The sequence below is a fragment of the Monodon monoceros genome, unplaced genomic scaffold (genome assembly GCF_005190385.1).
Source record: "Monodon monoceros isolate NGI ecotype Baffin Bay Population unplaced genomic scaffold, NGI_Narwhal_1 Super_Scaffold_11, whole genome shotgun sequence".
Taxonomy (NCBI): domain Eukaryota; kingdom Metazoa; phylum Chordata; class Mammalia; order Artiodactyla; family Monodontidae; genus Monodon; species Monodon monoceros.
The window spans coordinates 78,897,484-78,917,196 of record NW_021703767.1 but is presented as its reverse complement, the minus strand read 5'-3'; the positions used below and the strand labels follow the sequence as shown (position 1 = coordinate 78,917,196).

At 39.3% G+C, this 19,713-nt stretch overlaps 1 protein-coding gene across 8 annotated transcripts in view; it reads left to right on the top strand.

Annotated features, from left to right (window-relative positions):
- The window catches only part of LPP (LIM domain containing preferred translocation partner in lipoma), a 682,060-nt gene that overhangs the window by 416,435 nt on the left and 245,912 nt on the right, over nucleotides 1–19,713 (top strand). For all 8 annotated transcript variants that reach the window (XM_029215421.1, XM_029215422.1, XM_029215424.1 and 5 more), the window contains one exon: nucleotides 11,032–11,724. In XM_029215421.1, coding sequence (XP_029071254.1) covers nucleotides 11,032–11,724 — 693 coding nt within the window. The remainder of the gene's footprint in view (nucleotides 1–11,031; nucleotides 11,725–19,713) is intronic.

The window sequence follows — 19,713 nt, the reverse complement described above, 5'->3', positions numbered from 1 at the left end:
GCTTAACAACAGAACCTAAAAATGTGGTTCTTGACTCTGGTATCAACAAAAAAAGCATTTGTTCCTCCCCTTTTTAATTTCCAGATTTCACTCCCCAAGTGGATGGGTCTAAGATAATTTGTATCTAAAAAGCTCTAATGCAAGATACTTGGTATTTAAAGAGTGCTCAGTGATTCTGTAGTGCAGTCAGACTTGAGAAGCGCTTCTCTAAACGTAGAGTAGCATATTCATATATTGTTCTCTTAGTCTGTTGGGTTGTTTTCTAGCTCATGGGGTCATCTATCAAGTGGATAGGGTGTGACTCGAATGAGTGAGGAATGCAACCATCAGTATTAAACCCTGAATTATGGAAGATAATCAGTGAGGGGACTCAAGAAAGCAAAATTAAGTTATTTTCTATATTAAGGCCTTGGATAAAATGTTAAGTAATTTTTCTTGAGCAAAAAACAAGTAGCAAATAATGTATGCATGGCTTTATAACTGAAATGGGTAAGCCGTGGTTCTTTTTTTTTTTTTTCTCACTGTATAAACTCCAACACCAAGCCTGTCCATTCATTTATCCAGTCATGATTTGTTAAGTACCTACCTGGTGTGAATCCTTATGACGAGATCAAGCTCTTTTTGGCCAGTAAAACTTACTGCAAGTATTCAGAATTTACCCTTAGAATCACTGGATTTTGAATGTCCGTCTGACTTTTTTTGTAGAGAAATAAATAGTATTAGAAGAACAAGAAGTGTGACATGCTCCCCTCAACTCTGTGCCTTGTCCAGTGAAGCTCATTTCTTGTTCGGGTTATAGAAAAACTCTTATTTGAAGAAAAAGATAGGAGGAGAAAATGACAGTATTCCCTGGTCTTCTTTGTTGTTCCGATGAGGAGTCCGTCTGGAGAAGTAATAGGAATTTTTCAGTGTCACTCAATTCTAAATAGTGGCAAAGCTGGAATTGTTTTCCCCCTGAGCTCTACTGCATGACCCTTCAATTTAATTGCTCATCCTCCCTGGTGATATTTCTATCTGCCAGTGTCCTTAACTGAGAATGGAAGTTGCAAAATTTGGCTTCCTGGTGTTTGCAATCAGTCAGTCAATCAATCATGAGCAAAGCTTTAAAGTCAGAAGAGGAGTCGGATCCATTTTTTATACGACAGCCATCAGCTGGCACGGTACAGCAGCTGCCTTAGACTATGAACTCTTACTGTGTACAGTTCATGTCACTCTATTGTTTCCCAGATAACGGCACTGAGTATCACTTGCTGTCTGTTGTCCCACTTACTCCATTATTTTTCTTCTAGGAGAGAAATATTTTTCTGTACCCACATAGACTGAGAAGGCCTCTTGTTTGTGTTTTTGTGAATTTCTCATATGTGGTTTATTTTACATTTTCTTTACCCGAGAGAGGTAGAATTGTTTTTAAAACTTCTAACTATGGAATAGGCTACCTGGGTTGAGTCCTGGATCTGACACCTGCTAGCTGTGTAACCTTGGGCAGTTACTTAATTTCTCTGTACTTCAGTATCTTCATCTGGGAAATAGGGGTAAGTAGTAGTTTCTGTCTCAAGGGTACTTGTGAGGAGTAAGTATAAACTGCATTGAATGCAAAATATTTACGGAAAGTAAATGTTACATAAGTGTTTGCTATTATTATACATCTTTTTAAAGATACCAGTAGGTATTTTAATTTGTTTTTACTGCCACAGTGATATACAGATAAAATACATAACTACAAGTGACAAATGGTCATCAGGTCTTGTTCAAATAACTTGAAACAGTTGTCATGAAAAGAAAATTGAAGTTGAAATATTTGTAACCCTATCTTCTAACAAATCAACCATCTCTCTTTCCATAGTTTGTCTGGTCCTTGTCCATATGGAAATACCGTTCTGTGTAGCCTCAATTGTATTGTACACATGATTGATTTCCCATTCTATGTTTTTCATTTAATATTTACATTTTCATTTAGCATCTTAAGCATGTTTTCCTGTCTTTATAATAGCTGGAATCAAAATGTAATGAAGGAGCTTTGAGTTTTATGTTGCTGTGTATATGTCAGGCTTTAGCTTTTGTATATTTTCCCCTTTGTTACCTTAGAAAGTTTCCTTTCTAAGTAGAAATCAGTTTTGCTCATTACACCAAATTTTGTCAAAAAATTGAATGAATTAAGAATTATTTGAGTGCAGTGACTTTGATTCACTTTGTCTTATTGTGACTTCAGCAACTAGCTCAGTGCCTGACACAGAGCAGAATTTCAATAATTTTTTGTTTAATAAATACCTTGGATTCATTAAATTTGAGGAGATTGGGATATTGTAATTATTTGATAGTTAATTCAAAATGTGTTTCTTTTCAGTACATGTTAAAGATTATTTTAAAATGCTTTAGTCTCTTTCTTTTCATGGTACTTTTTTTTTTTTTTTTTTTTGCGGTACGCGGACCTCTCACTGTTGTGGCCTCTCCCATTGCGGAGCACAGGCCCCGGACGCGCAGCGGCCATGGTTCACGGGCCCAGCCGCTCCGCGGCACGTGGGATCTTCCCGGACCGGGGCACGAACCCGTGTCCCCTGCATTGTCAGGCGGACTCTCAACCACTGCGCCACCAGGGAAGCCCATTCGTGGTACTTTTATTTAAAATTTGCCCATTGACTATTTCTGTAGGAGTTTGAGCTGGCATCAGGTAGAATTTACATATACAGTCTGACCATTGAAATGAAAATAAGCACCTCAAATGCTTCTTTGAAAGATAGTAGTGTTAATAAATTCAAAAGGTAAAGTCCTTAAACTGTTTAGAGGGAGGGAGAGACTAATGAGATTACTGTAATTAAGTATGCACGAACACATTATTGATTGGGGGATTTTTGCAGAAACTAACGCCTGTGGCCATAATACGCCTCCAGTCAAAAATGTGTTAAATAATGTAAATTGATACAGCCACTATGGAGAACAGTATGGAGGTTCCTTAGAAAACGAAAAATAGAGCTACCGTATGACCCAGCAATCCCACTACTGGGCATATACCCTGAGGAAGCCATAATTCAAAGAGTCATGTACCACAATGTTCACTGCAGCACTATTTACAATAGCCAGGACATGGAAGCAACCTAAGTATCCCTCGACACATGAATGGATAAAGAAGATGTGGCACATATATACAATGGAATATTACTCAGCCATAAAAAGAAACGAAATTGAGTTATTTGTAGTGAGGTGGATGGACCTAGAGTCTGTCATATAGAGTGAAGCAAGTCAGAAAGAGAAAAACAAATACCGTATGCTAGTACATATATATGGAATCTAAACAAAAAAAGAAAAAATGGTTATGTTGAACCTAGGGGCAGGATAGGAATAAAGACGCAGACCTAGAGAATGGACTTGAGGACACGGAGAGGGGGAAGGGTAAGCTGGAATGAAGTGAGAGAGTAGCATTGACATATATACACTACCAAATGTAAAATAGATAGCTAGTGGGAAGCAGCTTGGTGCTTTGTGACCGCCTAGAGGGGTGGGATAGGGAGGGTGGGAGGGAGACGCAAGAAGGAGGGGCTATGGAGATATATGTATACATATAGCTGATTCACTTTGTTATACAGCAGAAACTAACACAATATTGTAAAGCAATTATACTCCAATAAAGATGTTAAAAAATGTGTTATATCAGAGTTCCTTGATTGTCAAGTAATAAGAGAAATGAGATAGCTCACATTTTACATATTTGGTTGTAATCTGACAAGAGAAATGCACTTTTCTTGGGAGACCATTACTTATTTATTCAAATGTTTGTTACATGCCTACTATGTACTATGATATGAAAAAGCCAGTGGAAAAGCAGCAGCGAATAAAAGGGACAATCTCTAACTTTATGAGAACAGACATACACAAGTGTGATATGTGTAGAAGAGCTCACTGTGCCAGAGGATTTGGGCAGAGGTTCCCTGAGGAATCTGACACTCAAGCTGAGACTTCAGGGGTTCTTAGGAATTAGCTAGATATAGAATCCAGAGAGAGGTGGCAAGACCCAGAGGTATTATCCATGAGACAGGAGAGAGTCTAGCACATCAGATATGAAAGGAAGTCAGTGTCAGAGAGTAACATGACATGTACCTCTTGAGAGTGACATGACATGTACCTCTCAGGGAGAGACAGAAGAAATAGACTGAGTCCAAATCACTCTACTAAACCACTGAAGATTTTTAAGCAGGAAAGTAATGTGATTAAATCTGCATTTGAGAGAAATCACTCTTCCTACAGAATGAAGGATTCATTGAAGGGGAACAAGCATAGATACTGGGAGACCAGTTTGGATGCTGTTGGATAACTCCTGGTGAGAGGTGGTGGTGTCTTGGAATTGAATTACAGCAGAGGAAATGGTTGAAATGCAGACAACTTTGAGAGATATAGAATTTCCTATTTAGGGAATAGGATCCACAGGATTTGATACTTGAATGGGATGTGAAGGAGAGGCTGAAGAATGACTCCTAGTGTTTCTCATTTGAACAGTGCTGGGGTGGATGAGAAAACCAGATGAAAGGCATGAAAAGCAGATTCAAGGGAGATGATAAAACAGTTTTTAACATCTTGAGCCTGAAGAGCGAATGAGACATCCAAGTAAACACATGAAATAGACAGTTGAATATTGGGGTCTAGCATTTCAGGTACAGATGGATTCTGGAGAGAGAACTTCAAGAGAGTCATCATACATAGGAGCTATTTCAAGTTGTAGGCGTGGCCCTGGAGAGAGTTAATAGAGGAGAGGAGGTCCTGTGTCAGATAAAAAGGATCTTTATTCAGGGGCGATTGGGCAATGTGTTGACTAACGTTGTCAGTAGCACTTTTATAGAAAGATTGGAAAAGTACTTTTAGCAGAAAGCTAGCAAGAGCCTGGGTCCTTGCTGTCACTGTTGAACAGACATAGTGGTTCTTGGCTGCCCTTTCTATTACAAAAGACAAATTTCTATCTACGACCGTGATAATTTGATTTTCTGTAGCTTACAGTTTGACTTCTTCCCAACTTATAAAACATGCAAGTCAGTTATGAAAACCCTGTAAGGTATTTGCTTTAATGGAGGTATGTACAAAGCCCATTGGCGGTAAAGCCAGAGGACCATAGAAAACCCCCAAAATCCTTCCAGGGGATTTTTATGTCTTTTTATGTTTTTATTTTTCCATTAATTATTTTGTAAATATCTTCAACATGTAAAGCTCTTTTAGGCTAATGGGAAGAGGATAGGATGTCTCCCTGTCCCCCAGCAGTTTATAGTCTGGTATAGGGGCTAATACATAGTAACTGTTGAATGGATGTCTCCAGACTTCCGGAAAGACATTACAGAAGAGGCACCATTTGATCAGAGACTTAAAGAATCAGTAGGCAACTTCCAGGCAGAAGATGGCTATGTTTGAGCTGCAGATGAGAAACATGGAGGAGAGTCATAAAGAACAAATCGTAGACTATAGAAGGAGGTGGTGGTGGACAGATATGAGTACACACATGAGTGTATGGTCTATTCCCATCTCTACATAAGCCTAAGATTAGGCTTAATATGCTGTGACTAATATAGGAAATAAGGAGGTGTCTAGACAGAAAGGCAAGGACTAGATTGGAACGTCCTTATAAAGTGTATTTCAAAAAGGGAGAGAGAGCACACCATGATAAAAAGAGTTCCACACAAGGCAGAGTCACTGGCAAATCTGGATCAGCAGAGAGCTGGGATCAGATAGTCACGTTAGAGAGATCACTGTGACGGTATTGAGGAGGAGATATGAGAGAGAAGTGAGGTTAGATCATGGCAATAAACAGCTCTGAGAAGTGATGATGGGAGCCAGAACTAGGAGAGAGAAAGTGAGACGGGGGTAAAGTACAGGGATGCCAGAAGTAATCAGGGCTTATATAGAAGACATAATAGTAGATTAGGGGTGTGTGCGTGTGTGTGTGTGTGTGTGCGTGTGTGTGTGTGTGTGTGTGTACGTACATGCAGGGTGTGTTCAGGGAATGGATGGGTCAATGGTGAGAGGGATATAGGAATGTAAGATGTTATTCCGAGTTGGGCAGAAAGGAAGTTGAGGGCCTGCTCCCAAAGGTGAGCACGAGAGGTGCTCTTACAGCCCTTTGTCTGTTCTTGTCTCATGGCCACAGCCAGTTCTGCCTGGTAGTGGAGACATCCGTTCAAACAGTAATTGATCAGTCCCTCTACCAGACTACATACAAACTCCTGGGGGACAGGAAGACATGCGCTATTCATCCTGGGACACTATCCTCCTCCCATTAAGCTTGCTGAGCTTTCCATGTTGAAGATGCTTAGAAAATAATTAATGGAAAAATAACCACGTAAAAACACTGCTACAGAGATATTCAAGTCTCAGGGAAAAAATATGTATATATGTGTGTATATATATATATATATATATATATATATATATATCTGTATGAGTGTAATTTTAAAAATGTGCTTGTTTTTCAAAATGAAAATGTTAAATCATGATAAAACTTCAAGAATTCTTGCAAAGAACAAAAAAGAAATGAAATGCCAAAAATAAATATTTGGAAGTGCCTACTAATCCAGTAAGTAGAAAAGATTCGCTGTGTAGTTAATTGAATATGTGGGCCAAGAAAGTGTTGCCATAGCTTTCTTTTATCATCAAGAACATAAATAAGTATGCTTTAAAATGATTCCTGTTCTTTACCCCTTCCACCTCCAATGAGGTAAAGAATTTAAAATTGCAAAGGAAAAAAATAGAGCTAAATGTGCTATTTTCACACACGTAGTTTTGAAATAGAAAATACTCAGAAACATGCCGGCACATACATAGCAGAATTCATAATAACGTTGTGAGAAACCTTCTCATCTAGGGAGATATTTCCTAGAAGATAGCAATGGCTCCTGAAATTGCTCCCTGATGCCTTCCTTCAAAGACTTTAGGAATCTGTAAGTAGTGAATGTGTGTGCACATGTGTGTATGTTCACCAAGAAAGAAAAAGTGAAAGAAATTTGTTGAAAAAAGTTGCTTCTAAGGAGTTAGGTCTGCATTCTTTTTTGTTTACTTTATGAATGTGATTGGTTTTCATCTTCAAAGTATGTGACTTTTGAAGTATCTGTTTTTGGGGCAGACTCCTTTCCAGCTGCGGCCCAGAGTTTGCCTGTCATTAGCTCAGTTGCTCAGTCACTGTCTCCATTTATAGTTGGGTTTGTAAAGTGTTTAAAATAGGAACTCTGGGTTTCTGCTGATCTTGAGTCATCAAAGAAAAGCAAAGCTTTATTCCTTCTTATATTCAGTTCCATCCATGTGGACATTTTTTTTTACATTTATCAAGTTTAATTTTTATTTCTCAGGAACTTTTAACAAATTATAATAAAACGATAGATTTGTTAACTGCTTAGTAGAGGGTGTAACACAGTAAACTATTTTAAGCTGTAATTATTATAGTTAACAATAATAATAACAATTATTATTATCATCATCTTTCAAAAATACTCCATCAGTGATTTTGCACAATTCTGTACACCTAAACACTGATAAACACTTAAGCACTTTTAAAACAATGCTTTTATCAAAATTTCATAGCACAGTAGCATCATTTTTTTAAAGCCTTGATTGAACTCTTTATTTGATAAATTATCTCTGTTTCATTAGTTGTTTTGTCAGGTTTTTTTTTCCTTTGAAACAAATTCCTCGGCCTTCTCATTTTGCTTAACTTTCTCTGTCTCACTGAAATTTGATGAAACAGTTACCCATCCCAGTCTTGAAGAGGTGTCCTTGTGTGAGACCATCCCTATACAGTCTACCCAGTGGCTTTGGTGGGAGAACTGTATCTGAAGTGAGCACGAGTTACATCTTTCCCCGGGGTGTGCTGGCAGCTATCACCTTGGTAGGAGGTGGGGCTGGAGATGGAGGGGCTAGGGCCAGAGCCAGGTGTGAGCCAGGGCTCCTCTTCTGTTCAGTGGCCAGTACCACGCTAATGGGGGGAAGAGTCAGTCCCCAATGTGGCCATTTTTTAAGACCGACATGGTTGACTAGAAAAATCTAACCTTACTTTTTTTTTTTTTAGGTTCAAACTGACTCTTCCATACTCTCTGCTACAGAATGTCAGGGTCTTACTGAGCATTTATTTAGGAATTTCTTCAGGATATATATTTTAACAAACCACTTAATGTGGAAACTGCATCTTCTGTTGGGTACTACTGGGACGACCTTCATACAGAAGGGAAAGGCTACTCCACCAAGACAAGAATACTCAATGATGCTTAAATGACAAAAGGAAATGGCAGGTTTGCTCCCTCAGAGGCTATCAAAAAAGGAAAAAAGATAACTCTATTCAACAGCTTTCTGTAACTTAACAGAAAACTAAATCTAGAATTACAAAATCTCTAGGAAACTGCAATTGAGACAAATCACAAATATGACAGGAAAAGATAGCCGTCACAGTCAGATCCCAATGAAAATGATAGCACACAGAAACTAGTCCCTTTCAAGGAGCTGATTTATAAATGCATTGTGTACATAGGTCCACTTGGGTATAGAGAAGCCATTAGGGACAAAGTGATAATCTGGGGCTAGCAGAGTCAGAACTGTCATCTCCCTAGGTTCAAGAGGACCAAGGGGGAGAGCAGTGATTTAAATAGGAGGAGAGAGTGTGGTAGAAGAGAGATCCTAGAAAGGACCAGTGACCCTCCTTGGCTGACAGCTGGGAACTTCACAATCAGGTTCCCAGAAGACATGTGGCTCAGGAGTTTACTGGTGTCTCTCGACAGGGGCACTGTTGTCATCTTGGGTTTGACAATGATGTGTTTTTGCCTTTTAACCATTCAATGAAAATAGAATCCCCTAATCACTGTGACAGTAAAAAACATTGCCACACATTTCTAAACTCTCCCTGGTGGCTAGGTGATTTCCTCTCCAGTTGAGAACCGCTATACAGAGAATTCCCTGGCAGTCCACTGGTTAGAATTCCATGCTTCCACTGAAGGGGGCATAAGTTTGATCCCTTAGTTCCAGGATACCTGGTTCGGGAACTAAGATCAGGCAAGCAGCATGGCATGGCCAGAAAAAAAAAAAGAGAACTACTATATTTTAACCAAACGTCCCTGAAATGTTTTAATCTTTATCTCTGGATCAACCTAGATCACCAGAAAGCTCTTCCCAGAAAGCCATATGTCTGAATCAGTATACTTGTATGTTATGGTGGGGACAGGATGGCTGTACTATCTCCAGCCCCACATCCACATCCCAGGCAGGAAGGAGGAAAAGGGAAAAGTAGGAAGGGATCATGCTGTGTCAGGAGAGCTCTAGCTTTTCCAGAAATGCTTCGCATACATCTCATTGGCCAGAACTGTGTCACATGGCAACTCCTACCTGCAAAGTAATCTAGGGAAGAGTGGGCACATTGCTGCCCCAAACAGAACTGAAATTTTTTGAGTAATGAAGAAGGGCGGTGGGTATGGGGAAGCAGTTAGCATCTGCCCCACATGTATGTATCTCTGATGGCTTGGTGTGGGCAAATGACACTAGAGTAATATAAAGTCTTGTGTCGTTTCTTCCTATACATACTAGAATTGACCTGGAAATTAATGAACAACCGAATTAAGGTGTGGTCATTCATTTCTTGTATCAACAGATCTAATCATAGTAAGCCAGCGCAAAATTAAGACAGTCTGTCACTGGAATGTTTACAGATCCCTAATAGACTAGTGCCTTAGGATGAATGTTTGAATCTTCAAACCTTCCCTAAGCCTTTACTTATCCCCAGCCTAACCAAGACCTCTCACAGTTCATCAGAAAGTCTTTTAATCTTTGTGGCCTTAGGACAGTTTTAGGGCATTCAGTAAGTATTTCTGAATTGAACAAATGAATGCGACAAAAACCAGAAAGATGTAAAGGGAGGAGGCTGCATTTGAGTTATCTTTGGTAAATCACTCTTTGACAGGAATCTTTGATCCTAAATTTAGTATTTCTTTGGTTGTGCCAGCAGTATTTGTTTATTTCTCCCAACACCCCTCATTGCTTTTTTTTGTTCCCTCTGCTTAGTCCTTCAGCTCTCTTGCTCTAGTATTGCCTTTTAGCAGTATGGTGACCAAGTCTTCGGGTAGTCTGTTTGAGATCCCATTGTTCAATTTATCTGTTTTCTTTTGGTGCTGGTGCTTTTGATGTTTCTATATGTATTTTTTAAAAAAATCATTGCCAAATCCAATGTCATGAATTTTTTTCTTCTGTGTTTTTTTTAAGGAGTTTTATAGTTTTAGCTCTTACATTTAGAGCTAGAATTTTGGGTTACTTTTTGTATACGGTGTAAAGTAAGGGTCCAACTTCATTCTTTTGCATGTGGATGTCCAGTATTCCCAGCACCATTTGTTGAAAAGACTATCCTTTCCCCATCAAATGGTCTCAGCACCTATGTCAAAAATCAAACCATGTATGCAAGGATGTATTTCTGGGCTCTCAATTCTATTCCATTGGTCTATGTCTGTCTGTATGCCAATGGAACACTGATTATTGTAGCTTTGTAATAAATTTTGAAGTTGCATAGTGTGAGAGCTCCAGTCTTCTTTTTCAAGATTGTTTTGATTATTCAGAGTCTCTTGAGATTGCATATGGATTTGTCTATTTTTGCAGAAAAGTTCCATTGGGATTTTGACAGGGATTGCATTAAATCTGTACATTGCTCTGGGTAGTATTAACATTTTTACAGTATCCAGTCTTCCAATCCATGAACATGATATGTCTTTCCATTTAGCTGTATCTTCTTTAATGTATCAGCAACATTTTGTACTTTTCAGTGTATAAGACTTTCACCTCTTTGGTTAAGTTTATTCCTAAGTTTTTTCTTTCTTTTTGATGTTATTATAAATGGAATTGGTACACAGAAGCACAACTGATTTTTGTGTTGTCTGTGAACTCTTAGAAGGCAGGAACCATGCCTTGTTTATGTTTTGCCGAGTTAATACAAAAGTAATAATGGCATTTATTAATATTTGTCTGTTTATGTATTTTTATTTTTTATTAGCAATAATCTTTGTCTTTTTTTTTTTCCTTTTCTCTTTTCTGCTTTAGGGCTCTACTAGCTCAACAACAGCTTCTCCTCCAGTCTCCACCCCTGTCACAGGACATAAGAGAATGGTCATACCAAACCAGCCCCCTCTGACGGCAACGAAAAAGTCTACAGTGAAGCCACAGCCTGTACCCCAGGCTGGACCCATCCCCGTGGCTCCAATTGGAACGCTAAAACCCCAGCCTCAGCCCGCCCCAGCCTCCTACACTACGGCATCTACCCCTTCAAGGCCTACCTTCAATGTGCAGGTGAAGTCAGCCCAGCCCAGCTCTCATTACATGGCTGCCCCTTCACCAGGACAATTTTATGGCTCAGGGCCAGGGGCCCAGGGCTATAACACTCAACCAGTTCCTATCGCTGGGCAGGGTCCACCTCCTTCTGCACGGGGAGGCATGGATTATGCGTATATCCCACCACCAGGACTTCAGCCTGAGCCTGGGTATGGGTATGCCCCCAACCAAGGACGTTATTATGAGCCCTATTGTGCAGCGGGGCCTGGCTATGGGGGCAAAAATGACTCTGATCCTGCCTATGGTCAACAAGGTCACCCAAATACCTGGAAGCGGGAACAAGGCTATACTCCTTTTGGCACCGGGAACCAGAACCCTGCTGGGATGTATCCAGTTGCTGGTCCCAAGAAGACCTATATCACAGATCCTGTCTCAGCCCGCTGTGCACCACCACTGCAACAAAAGGTAGGGAACTCATTGATACAGTGATGGGAGTAAGGGGGTACCTATCTTGGTCTGCCTTCCCCAGGAAGCAGAGCCTAAGGCAGAAGTGTATGTGCTACTTTTATTTCATTAGAAAGTACAATCTGAAGGAAGTGCATGAGCGAAGCAGGAAAATGGGGAGATCCTATTTGGGGGTATGGGGGCGTGTTACCAATATGGCTTCCGTTTAGTATCAAGTACAACTAATTTTTCAATCTTGAAGGACCATCTTCCAAAAGACCACATGAACCGTGGCAGCTCAGGACAATCTGTTCGGGGAGAGGAAGGGAAAATAATTTATCTTCCGGCTCCTTTCCTGTTGGTCAGAGCTTCCTTCTGTGGGTCATAGACTTCCTCACGCTTAGATGTTGCATTTACTTGGTCACTAAATAGATCTGAAGTATCTGATGCTTCAGCAGGGACAGGGAATCCCCACATGTGGAGGTGAGAGGTGCTCAGGGCAGCATGAGATGAGCTGATGACAGGTTGGGCTCATGTGAAGGTGGTCAGAACCCAAGCAAACTTGGTACCATAGTGACTGATGGGGAAGAACAAGTGGACAAGGGCCCAGGAGACAGGTGAGGCTAAGGAGATCTAAGGTAATGCAGATACCTTGTCTAGTTTTCTTTGGGAAGGGGCTATAGTAGAATGGCACTTGTTTACTACCCCTTGTTTATCTACATTAATGATCCTCCAAGAAGAATATTACTCTCCAACCATTAACCCTATTAGGCAACTTAAAAAAATTCTTTATGACAGTTATCTTTTTTGTTGTTTGATTTAATTTCAAGCATGTACGTGTTTTAAGTCAACAGGTTCAATTACTTCCTGTGAATAGGCAAGATATAATACTATACACACCTGCTCACCTACAACTTGGATTTTTCATGTGTCCTTGAACCAACATGATGATGTTTCCTCCCACCGTGAAAAGAGGAACCAAGGAGAGTTACTTAGAAGGAGATAGATGGAGAAACCAATCTAGTTTCCAGCCATTGTGTTAGAACCGAGCACTCCCTTCCCCGTAGTAAGAACTGTAAGAAATCAGGAATTGGAGAGCCCTTGATTATCGAGAAGTTCAATGATAAATTGGGAGGATGTACTGGGTGGAAGTTTGGACTATATGTTTGGTTTTTTTTTAATCCTTTACACAGTTGAGATTGTCAATTTCCAGGCATATCCATTCACACTTTCAACATTATAACAGGATTTAGTGAGGTCCTTACTCTCTGGATAGGGAGTTTACTAAATCACTATTCTCACATGAAAGCATCTGTTCTGTTAATGATGCAGATGGATTTTAGGTTCCTTAGAGGAAAGAGCCCTTCCCAGCAAGTGGGGCCTGTGGGTAGCTGGAGACATCCATCAACCTTATGATTGCCCATTACATGAAAGTGGACCAAGCCATGATCATCTTCCAACATAAAGATTTCAAGTGAAAATGTTAAGTGTTTTTGAAACATTACTCTTGGAAGGACTTTCTTTCCCAAAATCTCTGTATGAAAAGAAATGTTATTGAGGGTTTTTTGTTTTGTTTTGTTTTTTTTGTTTTTAAGATAAATATTGCCCAAAATAGCCAAGCTGGACAACCTTGCCCTTTGTTAACATTGCAGTATATTTGCATTCGTCCATCCTGACCCCAGAGCAACCGGTTCAGAAGAACATGGGGTTATTCAACTTTACCTCACTTTGGTACAATTGCAACAAATTCCCCTACAGAAGATTAAAAATTTAGGTTGGGACAATGGCCATCAACATTTAAGTTCCAATAGGTATGCAGTTTCTCCCTGTCCAAAGCAGCCTGACTGTGATAGGATGGCTGAGTGATGTTCCTAAGAGCAGGAGGTGGGCCCTGAGTTATTTAAGGATCCTATTACCCCACCTGGGGAAACAGACATGAGACAGAGCAAAAGTATGTCTAGGTGGAGAGAATGATCTGGTGAAGTACAAAGCCAATCTTTGAGTTTCCTGATTTCCCATCATGTCACTGGGCCCTCTGGAAGCAATCCAGTAGTGTAAACAAAAGGATCAGCACCCGCTGCAAGACCTGGTTCTAAGATGTTAGGTCCAGAAACATCACTAGTATTTGGTCTGTCTTCATCAGCTTACTTGGGGTGACAGAATGAACTTTTATTAACCCCGCTCCAGAAAGCATGAAACTTTATTTTCCTTCTTATTGCAGTAAAAGAATTATTCAGGATGATCTATTACCTTGTTAAGGATTCTGGACGTGTCATTTAAAAACAAATTCTGAAATATTTGTTTTTCAACAGTGTCATGTGTTTTAACATCATATTTTGCATTTTAAAAATGAAAATCAAATCATGTACTTTTTGCTGTGATTATTAAGGAGAGTGGTTAGAGATTGATATTTAGCCATCTGTCTTTGTTTTGGGAAAGGGGAAAGAGGCTGGTGAAGCTACAGATATCGTCTGTGTGTGTTGTGGGAGCATTGGTGGGTGAAGGGGTGGGCTCTTTCACAGTTGGTCTTTGAGCAGAACACGACTGTATTCAACTGCACCTGTGCACAGAGCACCTTATCGTCTCAAATATTAACTTTGCTTGGCTTAGCGATGCGACTCCTGGCTTGAGAAGTGAGCTCTTAATTCGAATCCCAGTTCCTCCCTTGATATTCTTCTTTCAGCTTGAGGAAAAGCCTCTAGACCTCTTTATGTCTTGCTCCCAGCCTCAGTAAAGTGGAATGTCATCTTCACTAATTAATTAATGATTGCAAAAGGCTTGGAAATCTGCAAGGGCTGAATGATTGCCAAATGAGGACTGTTCAGCTTTTTCACTGGCTTTCATTTATTTCCAATTTTTTAGGCACTGATGGAAAGCATACCTCGGTGCCTTAAAACAATTACCTTTTGTTACGTTGAGAAGTTCTTAGGAGTTTGGCATTTAACCCATTAAGGAAAAAGTTTTCAAAAAATGAAAGAAAGAAATCTCCTTTAGATTTGAGATAAGCTGCTTTAATTTTTCCACGCCATGGTGTGAAATAGAAGTAGAAGAAGGGAAGGAGAAAGTAGGAAAGAAAAGGAAAAAAAAAAAGAAAAAAGAAAGGAAGGAAAGAATGAAGAGAGGAAGGAGACCAAATCAGAACCTACAAGCCTTGGGGGACCGTGATTATATTTGTGTTTCCATAATGTGCTGAGCACTGAATCTGCATGCTACAGTAGACCATAATGTGTTTCCTGGACCATGTGAGCTGAGTTCCTTGAAAAATATTTTTATAAGCAAGTCTTTATAAGAGAGAAATGTTCTCTTCTCACTGGAAATCCTCTTAAAGACACAGTGGAATCTCTTCTCTTTGCCATTTTATAAAAGCTGATATCTGCTGGTTGTTGTGTTGTTCACAGAACTTTTGTCCTGTGTGTTATCTTCACATTCCCGTGAGGTAGGATGTGTATTTTCTCCAATATTCAGGTAAGGTGAGTCAGCTGGAAAGCCCCAGAGCCAAGACCTAGAGGCAGTCATCACTTTCAGGTCCACAGTGGCAGGTAGCTTTAGCTTCCACTTCCTTGTCATAAACCTAATCTGTGGCAGCCTCGGCTCTGTTGCAGAGACAGGTATTTCCTCTGCAATATGTTAAGAGTGCTCGTGCTGTGCATCTCTGGAAAGCTGTGGAGACCCAACTAGTGGGGGTGGGGGTAAGTTATATTCTAAAACCATCTCTTAAAATTTCCTTGGAAAAATCCTTCAGGAGAGTGAGAACTTGGAGATCAACCAATCACCTTTCAATAAATCCAACACCAAGTTTATCTTATCCAGAGTCAGAACAGATTCCTACTGTTCATTTAGTGTTTGAATCTGGGGATATTTAATGCGTCAGAGAGGAGAGTGAAGGTAGTGAACTACCAGGGTCAGTGTTTACGGATCCCCAAGACCTGGGAATTGTTGAGATTAAGAAAATATTTGAGAATGTTGATACAGTAGCATTTCAGATATTCAAGTAATATCAAAATATTTAAACTTCATTTCATTGTGGTCTTTCCCACACTGAAATGGAGGTTGTATATATTGGGTGTCCTGCAAGAATTGGTGGCATTTGGGAGAAAACTATCTTTATGGTAATCCCTATGCTAAATATCTCTCAATTCCAGGATCAGAGAAACAAAAAAGAAGTGTTAGTTCGGGTGGGGAGAAGGATAGATGTGGATATAGGCCTCCAGTCAGGTGCTAATAATACCTAGGTCTGTATAAAGCTGAGGATGGAAGAGATTGCTTGAGGAGGACAGTGACCGTAATATTAGTAATTCCCCTTTGCACAGGGATTTTCAGTTTCCAAAATGCTTTGAGGACCTCACAAAAAACATAAGCGATAAGCACAAGTAGAGGATTTTGTCTCTCTTTTACTGATCGGGGTTCAAAAGCTCAGTAATGAGAGTCACTCACCTAAGGTCATATGTCAAATTCATGGGTGAGCCACGATTCCAAATCAGGTTTTCAGAAGGTTTGTCCTCATGCTTTCCATCTGGTAAACGATGGATGTTGGTTTGGTGTTTGGATGGGGGGAGTGCCACATCAGCATTGGCAGCCACTGAGCGTGGCTCCGCCATGGCCCACATCACAGGCAGACATGTCGATAGGCTCAGGCAGTTGCGGTGCTGTGTCCTGAGATCAACAGCTTCAGGGGAAGCACCGTTAGATCCCTGCTGGGCACCCAGGCTCAGCACCATGGAGCTATGCTTCCTCTTTCCCATCACTATGTACAATTTATTCCAGTGTTTCTACGTTCACAGTATCTCAAATCTGTTTTCTTACTGAAGCGCCCTTTGCTACTGTCCTGGTTCAGTTGTCCCCGTTTCTCACCTGAGCCATTGAAATGGCCCTTTATTGGGCGTCCCCACCTCTAGTCTACTCCACACCTGTTCATCCTACACATGCTATCAGATTAACCTTTCTACCCCACAGCTCTGCGCTCGTCACTAATTACCTTTTCTCAAAAACCCTCAGGAGTCCCCACCCAGTTATGGAATGAATTGAAACCCCAGCCTAGATTTCCAGTTTTATCTCCCCCTTTAAGCATCCCAGCTTCCAGCTGAGAAATTACATTCCTAGTTATTTTTCATCTCTATAGCTTTCATCGTGGAGCTACTTCTTCCTCGAATGCCTTCCCAGACCTCCCCCCAAATAAATTAAATGTTTGCATATCCAACGTGACCCATTAAGACCAAACTAAAGTGTTAATCTCTCTTGTGAAGCCTTCTCTTTCTAAAATTAAGTTGCACATTATTTTACCCTCTCTTATGTAAATATTCACACACTTACTGTAATAGAATCATTTATGTACCTGTCCCTCACCAGGCTATGCCCTAGCATATAGTAGACTCTGAGATTTAGGGGATAGAGATGGTATCTGAGCACTGTTTCGTCCAGAGTAACTATGACAGTACATAATACATTCTTGTTTAATGAAGGTACTTGAAGAAACTTCCTATGTCCTAATAAAATAAGGAGTAAGCCCTGCTTTAGAACTTAGCAGATTGTTGATCAAAATGCCCAAACCCAAACCTACACCACCAAATTAGCTTAGGTGACCTCAGTAACACACGCATTGTCACATGAGCAACTCAGTGTCCAAAGTAGCTAGATAATTTCTCATGTTCACAATTGTGCTAATGTTTTACATTCCTTCTGGGATACATGTGTGTATGTGTATGCTGTTATGTACACAGTCTTTTTTACTTTTTGCATTTGCCAAATGTCCATAGAATTTGTTGATTCAGATTCTTTAATTACCTTTTTGAGGTTCAATTTATATACAATAAAATGTGCCCATTTGAAATGCACAAGGCAGTGAATCTTTGGCAAATTTGTGCACCTGGGTAACCACCATCAAAATCAAGATAGAGAACATTTCCACTACCCCACAGAGCTCCCTCGAGCCCTCTTGTAGTCAGCCCCCTTTACCCTCAGCCCCAGGCAACCTTTCTGCTTTCTAACATGGATTATTTTTTCCCTTTCTAGAATTCCATATAAATAGAATCATATAGTATATACTCTAGCATCTAGGCTCCTTCTACTCACTATAATTTTTTTGAGCTTCATTTGTGTATGTATCCATTATATGGATATACTACATTTTGTTTATCCATTCACTTGTTTGGGGGCATTTTTTTTCTCCATTTTTGATTATTAATAAAGCTGCTATGAACATTCATGTACAGGTCTTTATATGAACATAGTTTTCATTTTTCTTGGATAAATACCTAGCAGAGGAATTGCTAGGTTGTGTGGTAAATATTTAACTTCATAAGAGACTGCTGAATTGTTTTCCTAAATGTACCATTTTACAATCTCACCAGCATTGTATGAGAGGTCCAGTTGCTCCCTAATCCTGGCAGTACTTGGTGTTGTCAACCTTCTTAATTTTAGCTATTTTCATGCTGTATAGATGTATCTGATTGTGGTTTATATTTACATTTTCCTTTTGATTAATGATGTGGAACACTTATTATTCACCCACGTATTAGCCATTTGTATGTCTTCTTTTGTGAAGTGTCACCAAATTTTTGGTTTATTTTTTAAATTGGATTCTTTTTTTTTTTTTTTTTTTTTTTCTTTTGGAAGAGTACATTATGTATTCTGAGTAAGAGTCCTTAGATATATGCATTCCCAGTCGGTGACTTGACTTTTCATTTTCTTAATGTTGTTTTCTAAGAGCAGAAGTATTTACTTTTGATGGAGGTCAATTTATCACTTTTATCTTCTATAGTTTATGCTTTCTGTTTCCATAGGTATTTTTGCCTCCTCATGGTCATAAAGATTTTATTCTGTGCTTTCTTTTAGATGTTTTACAGGTAAATTCAAGGTTATAATTCACTTCGAGTTAATCTTTGTGTATTGTGTGAGATAAGGGTCAAAAGTAATTTACCCCCATTGAGGTGCACAGTTTTTCCATCATGGTTTATTGAAAAGACTCTTTTCTTCCATTGAAATACCTTGACACCTCTGACAAAAATCAGTTGACCACATATGTGTGGGTCCATCTGGACTCTATTCTTTTCCATTAATTTGTGTATCTATGCTCAAGCCAATGCCACACTATCTTGATCTCTGACTTTTATACAAGATTTTGAAATCTGACAATATAAGCTTTCCATCTTTCTTCTCTTTCAAAAGTGCTTTGATTATTCTAAGTCTTTTCCATTTCCTTATACATTTTAGCATCAGCTTGTCAATTTCCACAAAATAACTTGCTGTGATTTCAGTTGAGATTTTGTTGAATCTATAATTTGAAAAGAGCTGATATCTTAACAATATTGAGTCTTCCAACCCATGAACATGGTATATCTCTCATTCTATTTATGCTTTTATTAATTTCTCTCAACAATGTATTATAGTTTTACCTGTATTTTGTTAAATTATTTCATATTCTGGGTGCTATTATAAATGGTATTTTTAAAGAATTCTTAATTTGCAGTCATTTTGTAGTGTATACAAATACCATTGATTTTTTAATATTGACCTTGCATCTTATTCTTTAACAGTTTTACTAGCTTCTTAAGACTCCTTAGGCTTTTCTTCCTGATCATTTCATCTGCAAATAAATTCTTGATTCAACCGTTTATTTCCTTTATGGATAAGAGTCTATCCATCAACTTTCTATGTTTGGAAGATTTGCTTCTTGATTGAAGAAGAGACAGTTTCCTACAAATTTGAAGGACGGAAATTGGAAAATAAAAATAATAAATCTTTACTCTCCATTCCTCTAGACTGGCCTGTTGAAACTGTCAGACATAGAAGTTATCTCCAGAATCAGTAGGTTATAATCCCTTAAAATTACAGATGAGAAACTGAGGCCTGAAGAGTTACAGTGACCTGAAGAGTTAGTTATACAACTCGTAAGTGGCACCTTTGAGTAGAAAACTTGACACTTTTTTCTAAATCACAATTTCTCTCTACACTGGTTCAAGACCAATCAGATCGGAAGTATAAAGGACCTTTAAAAGGTATAATAACTGTTGT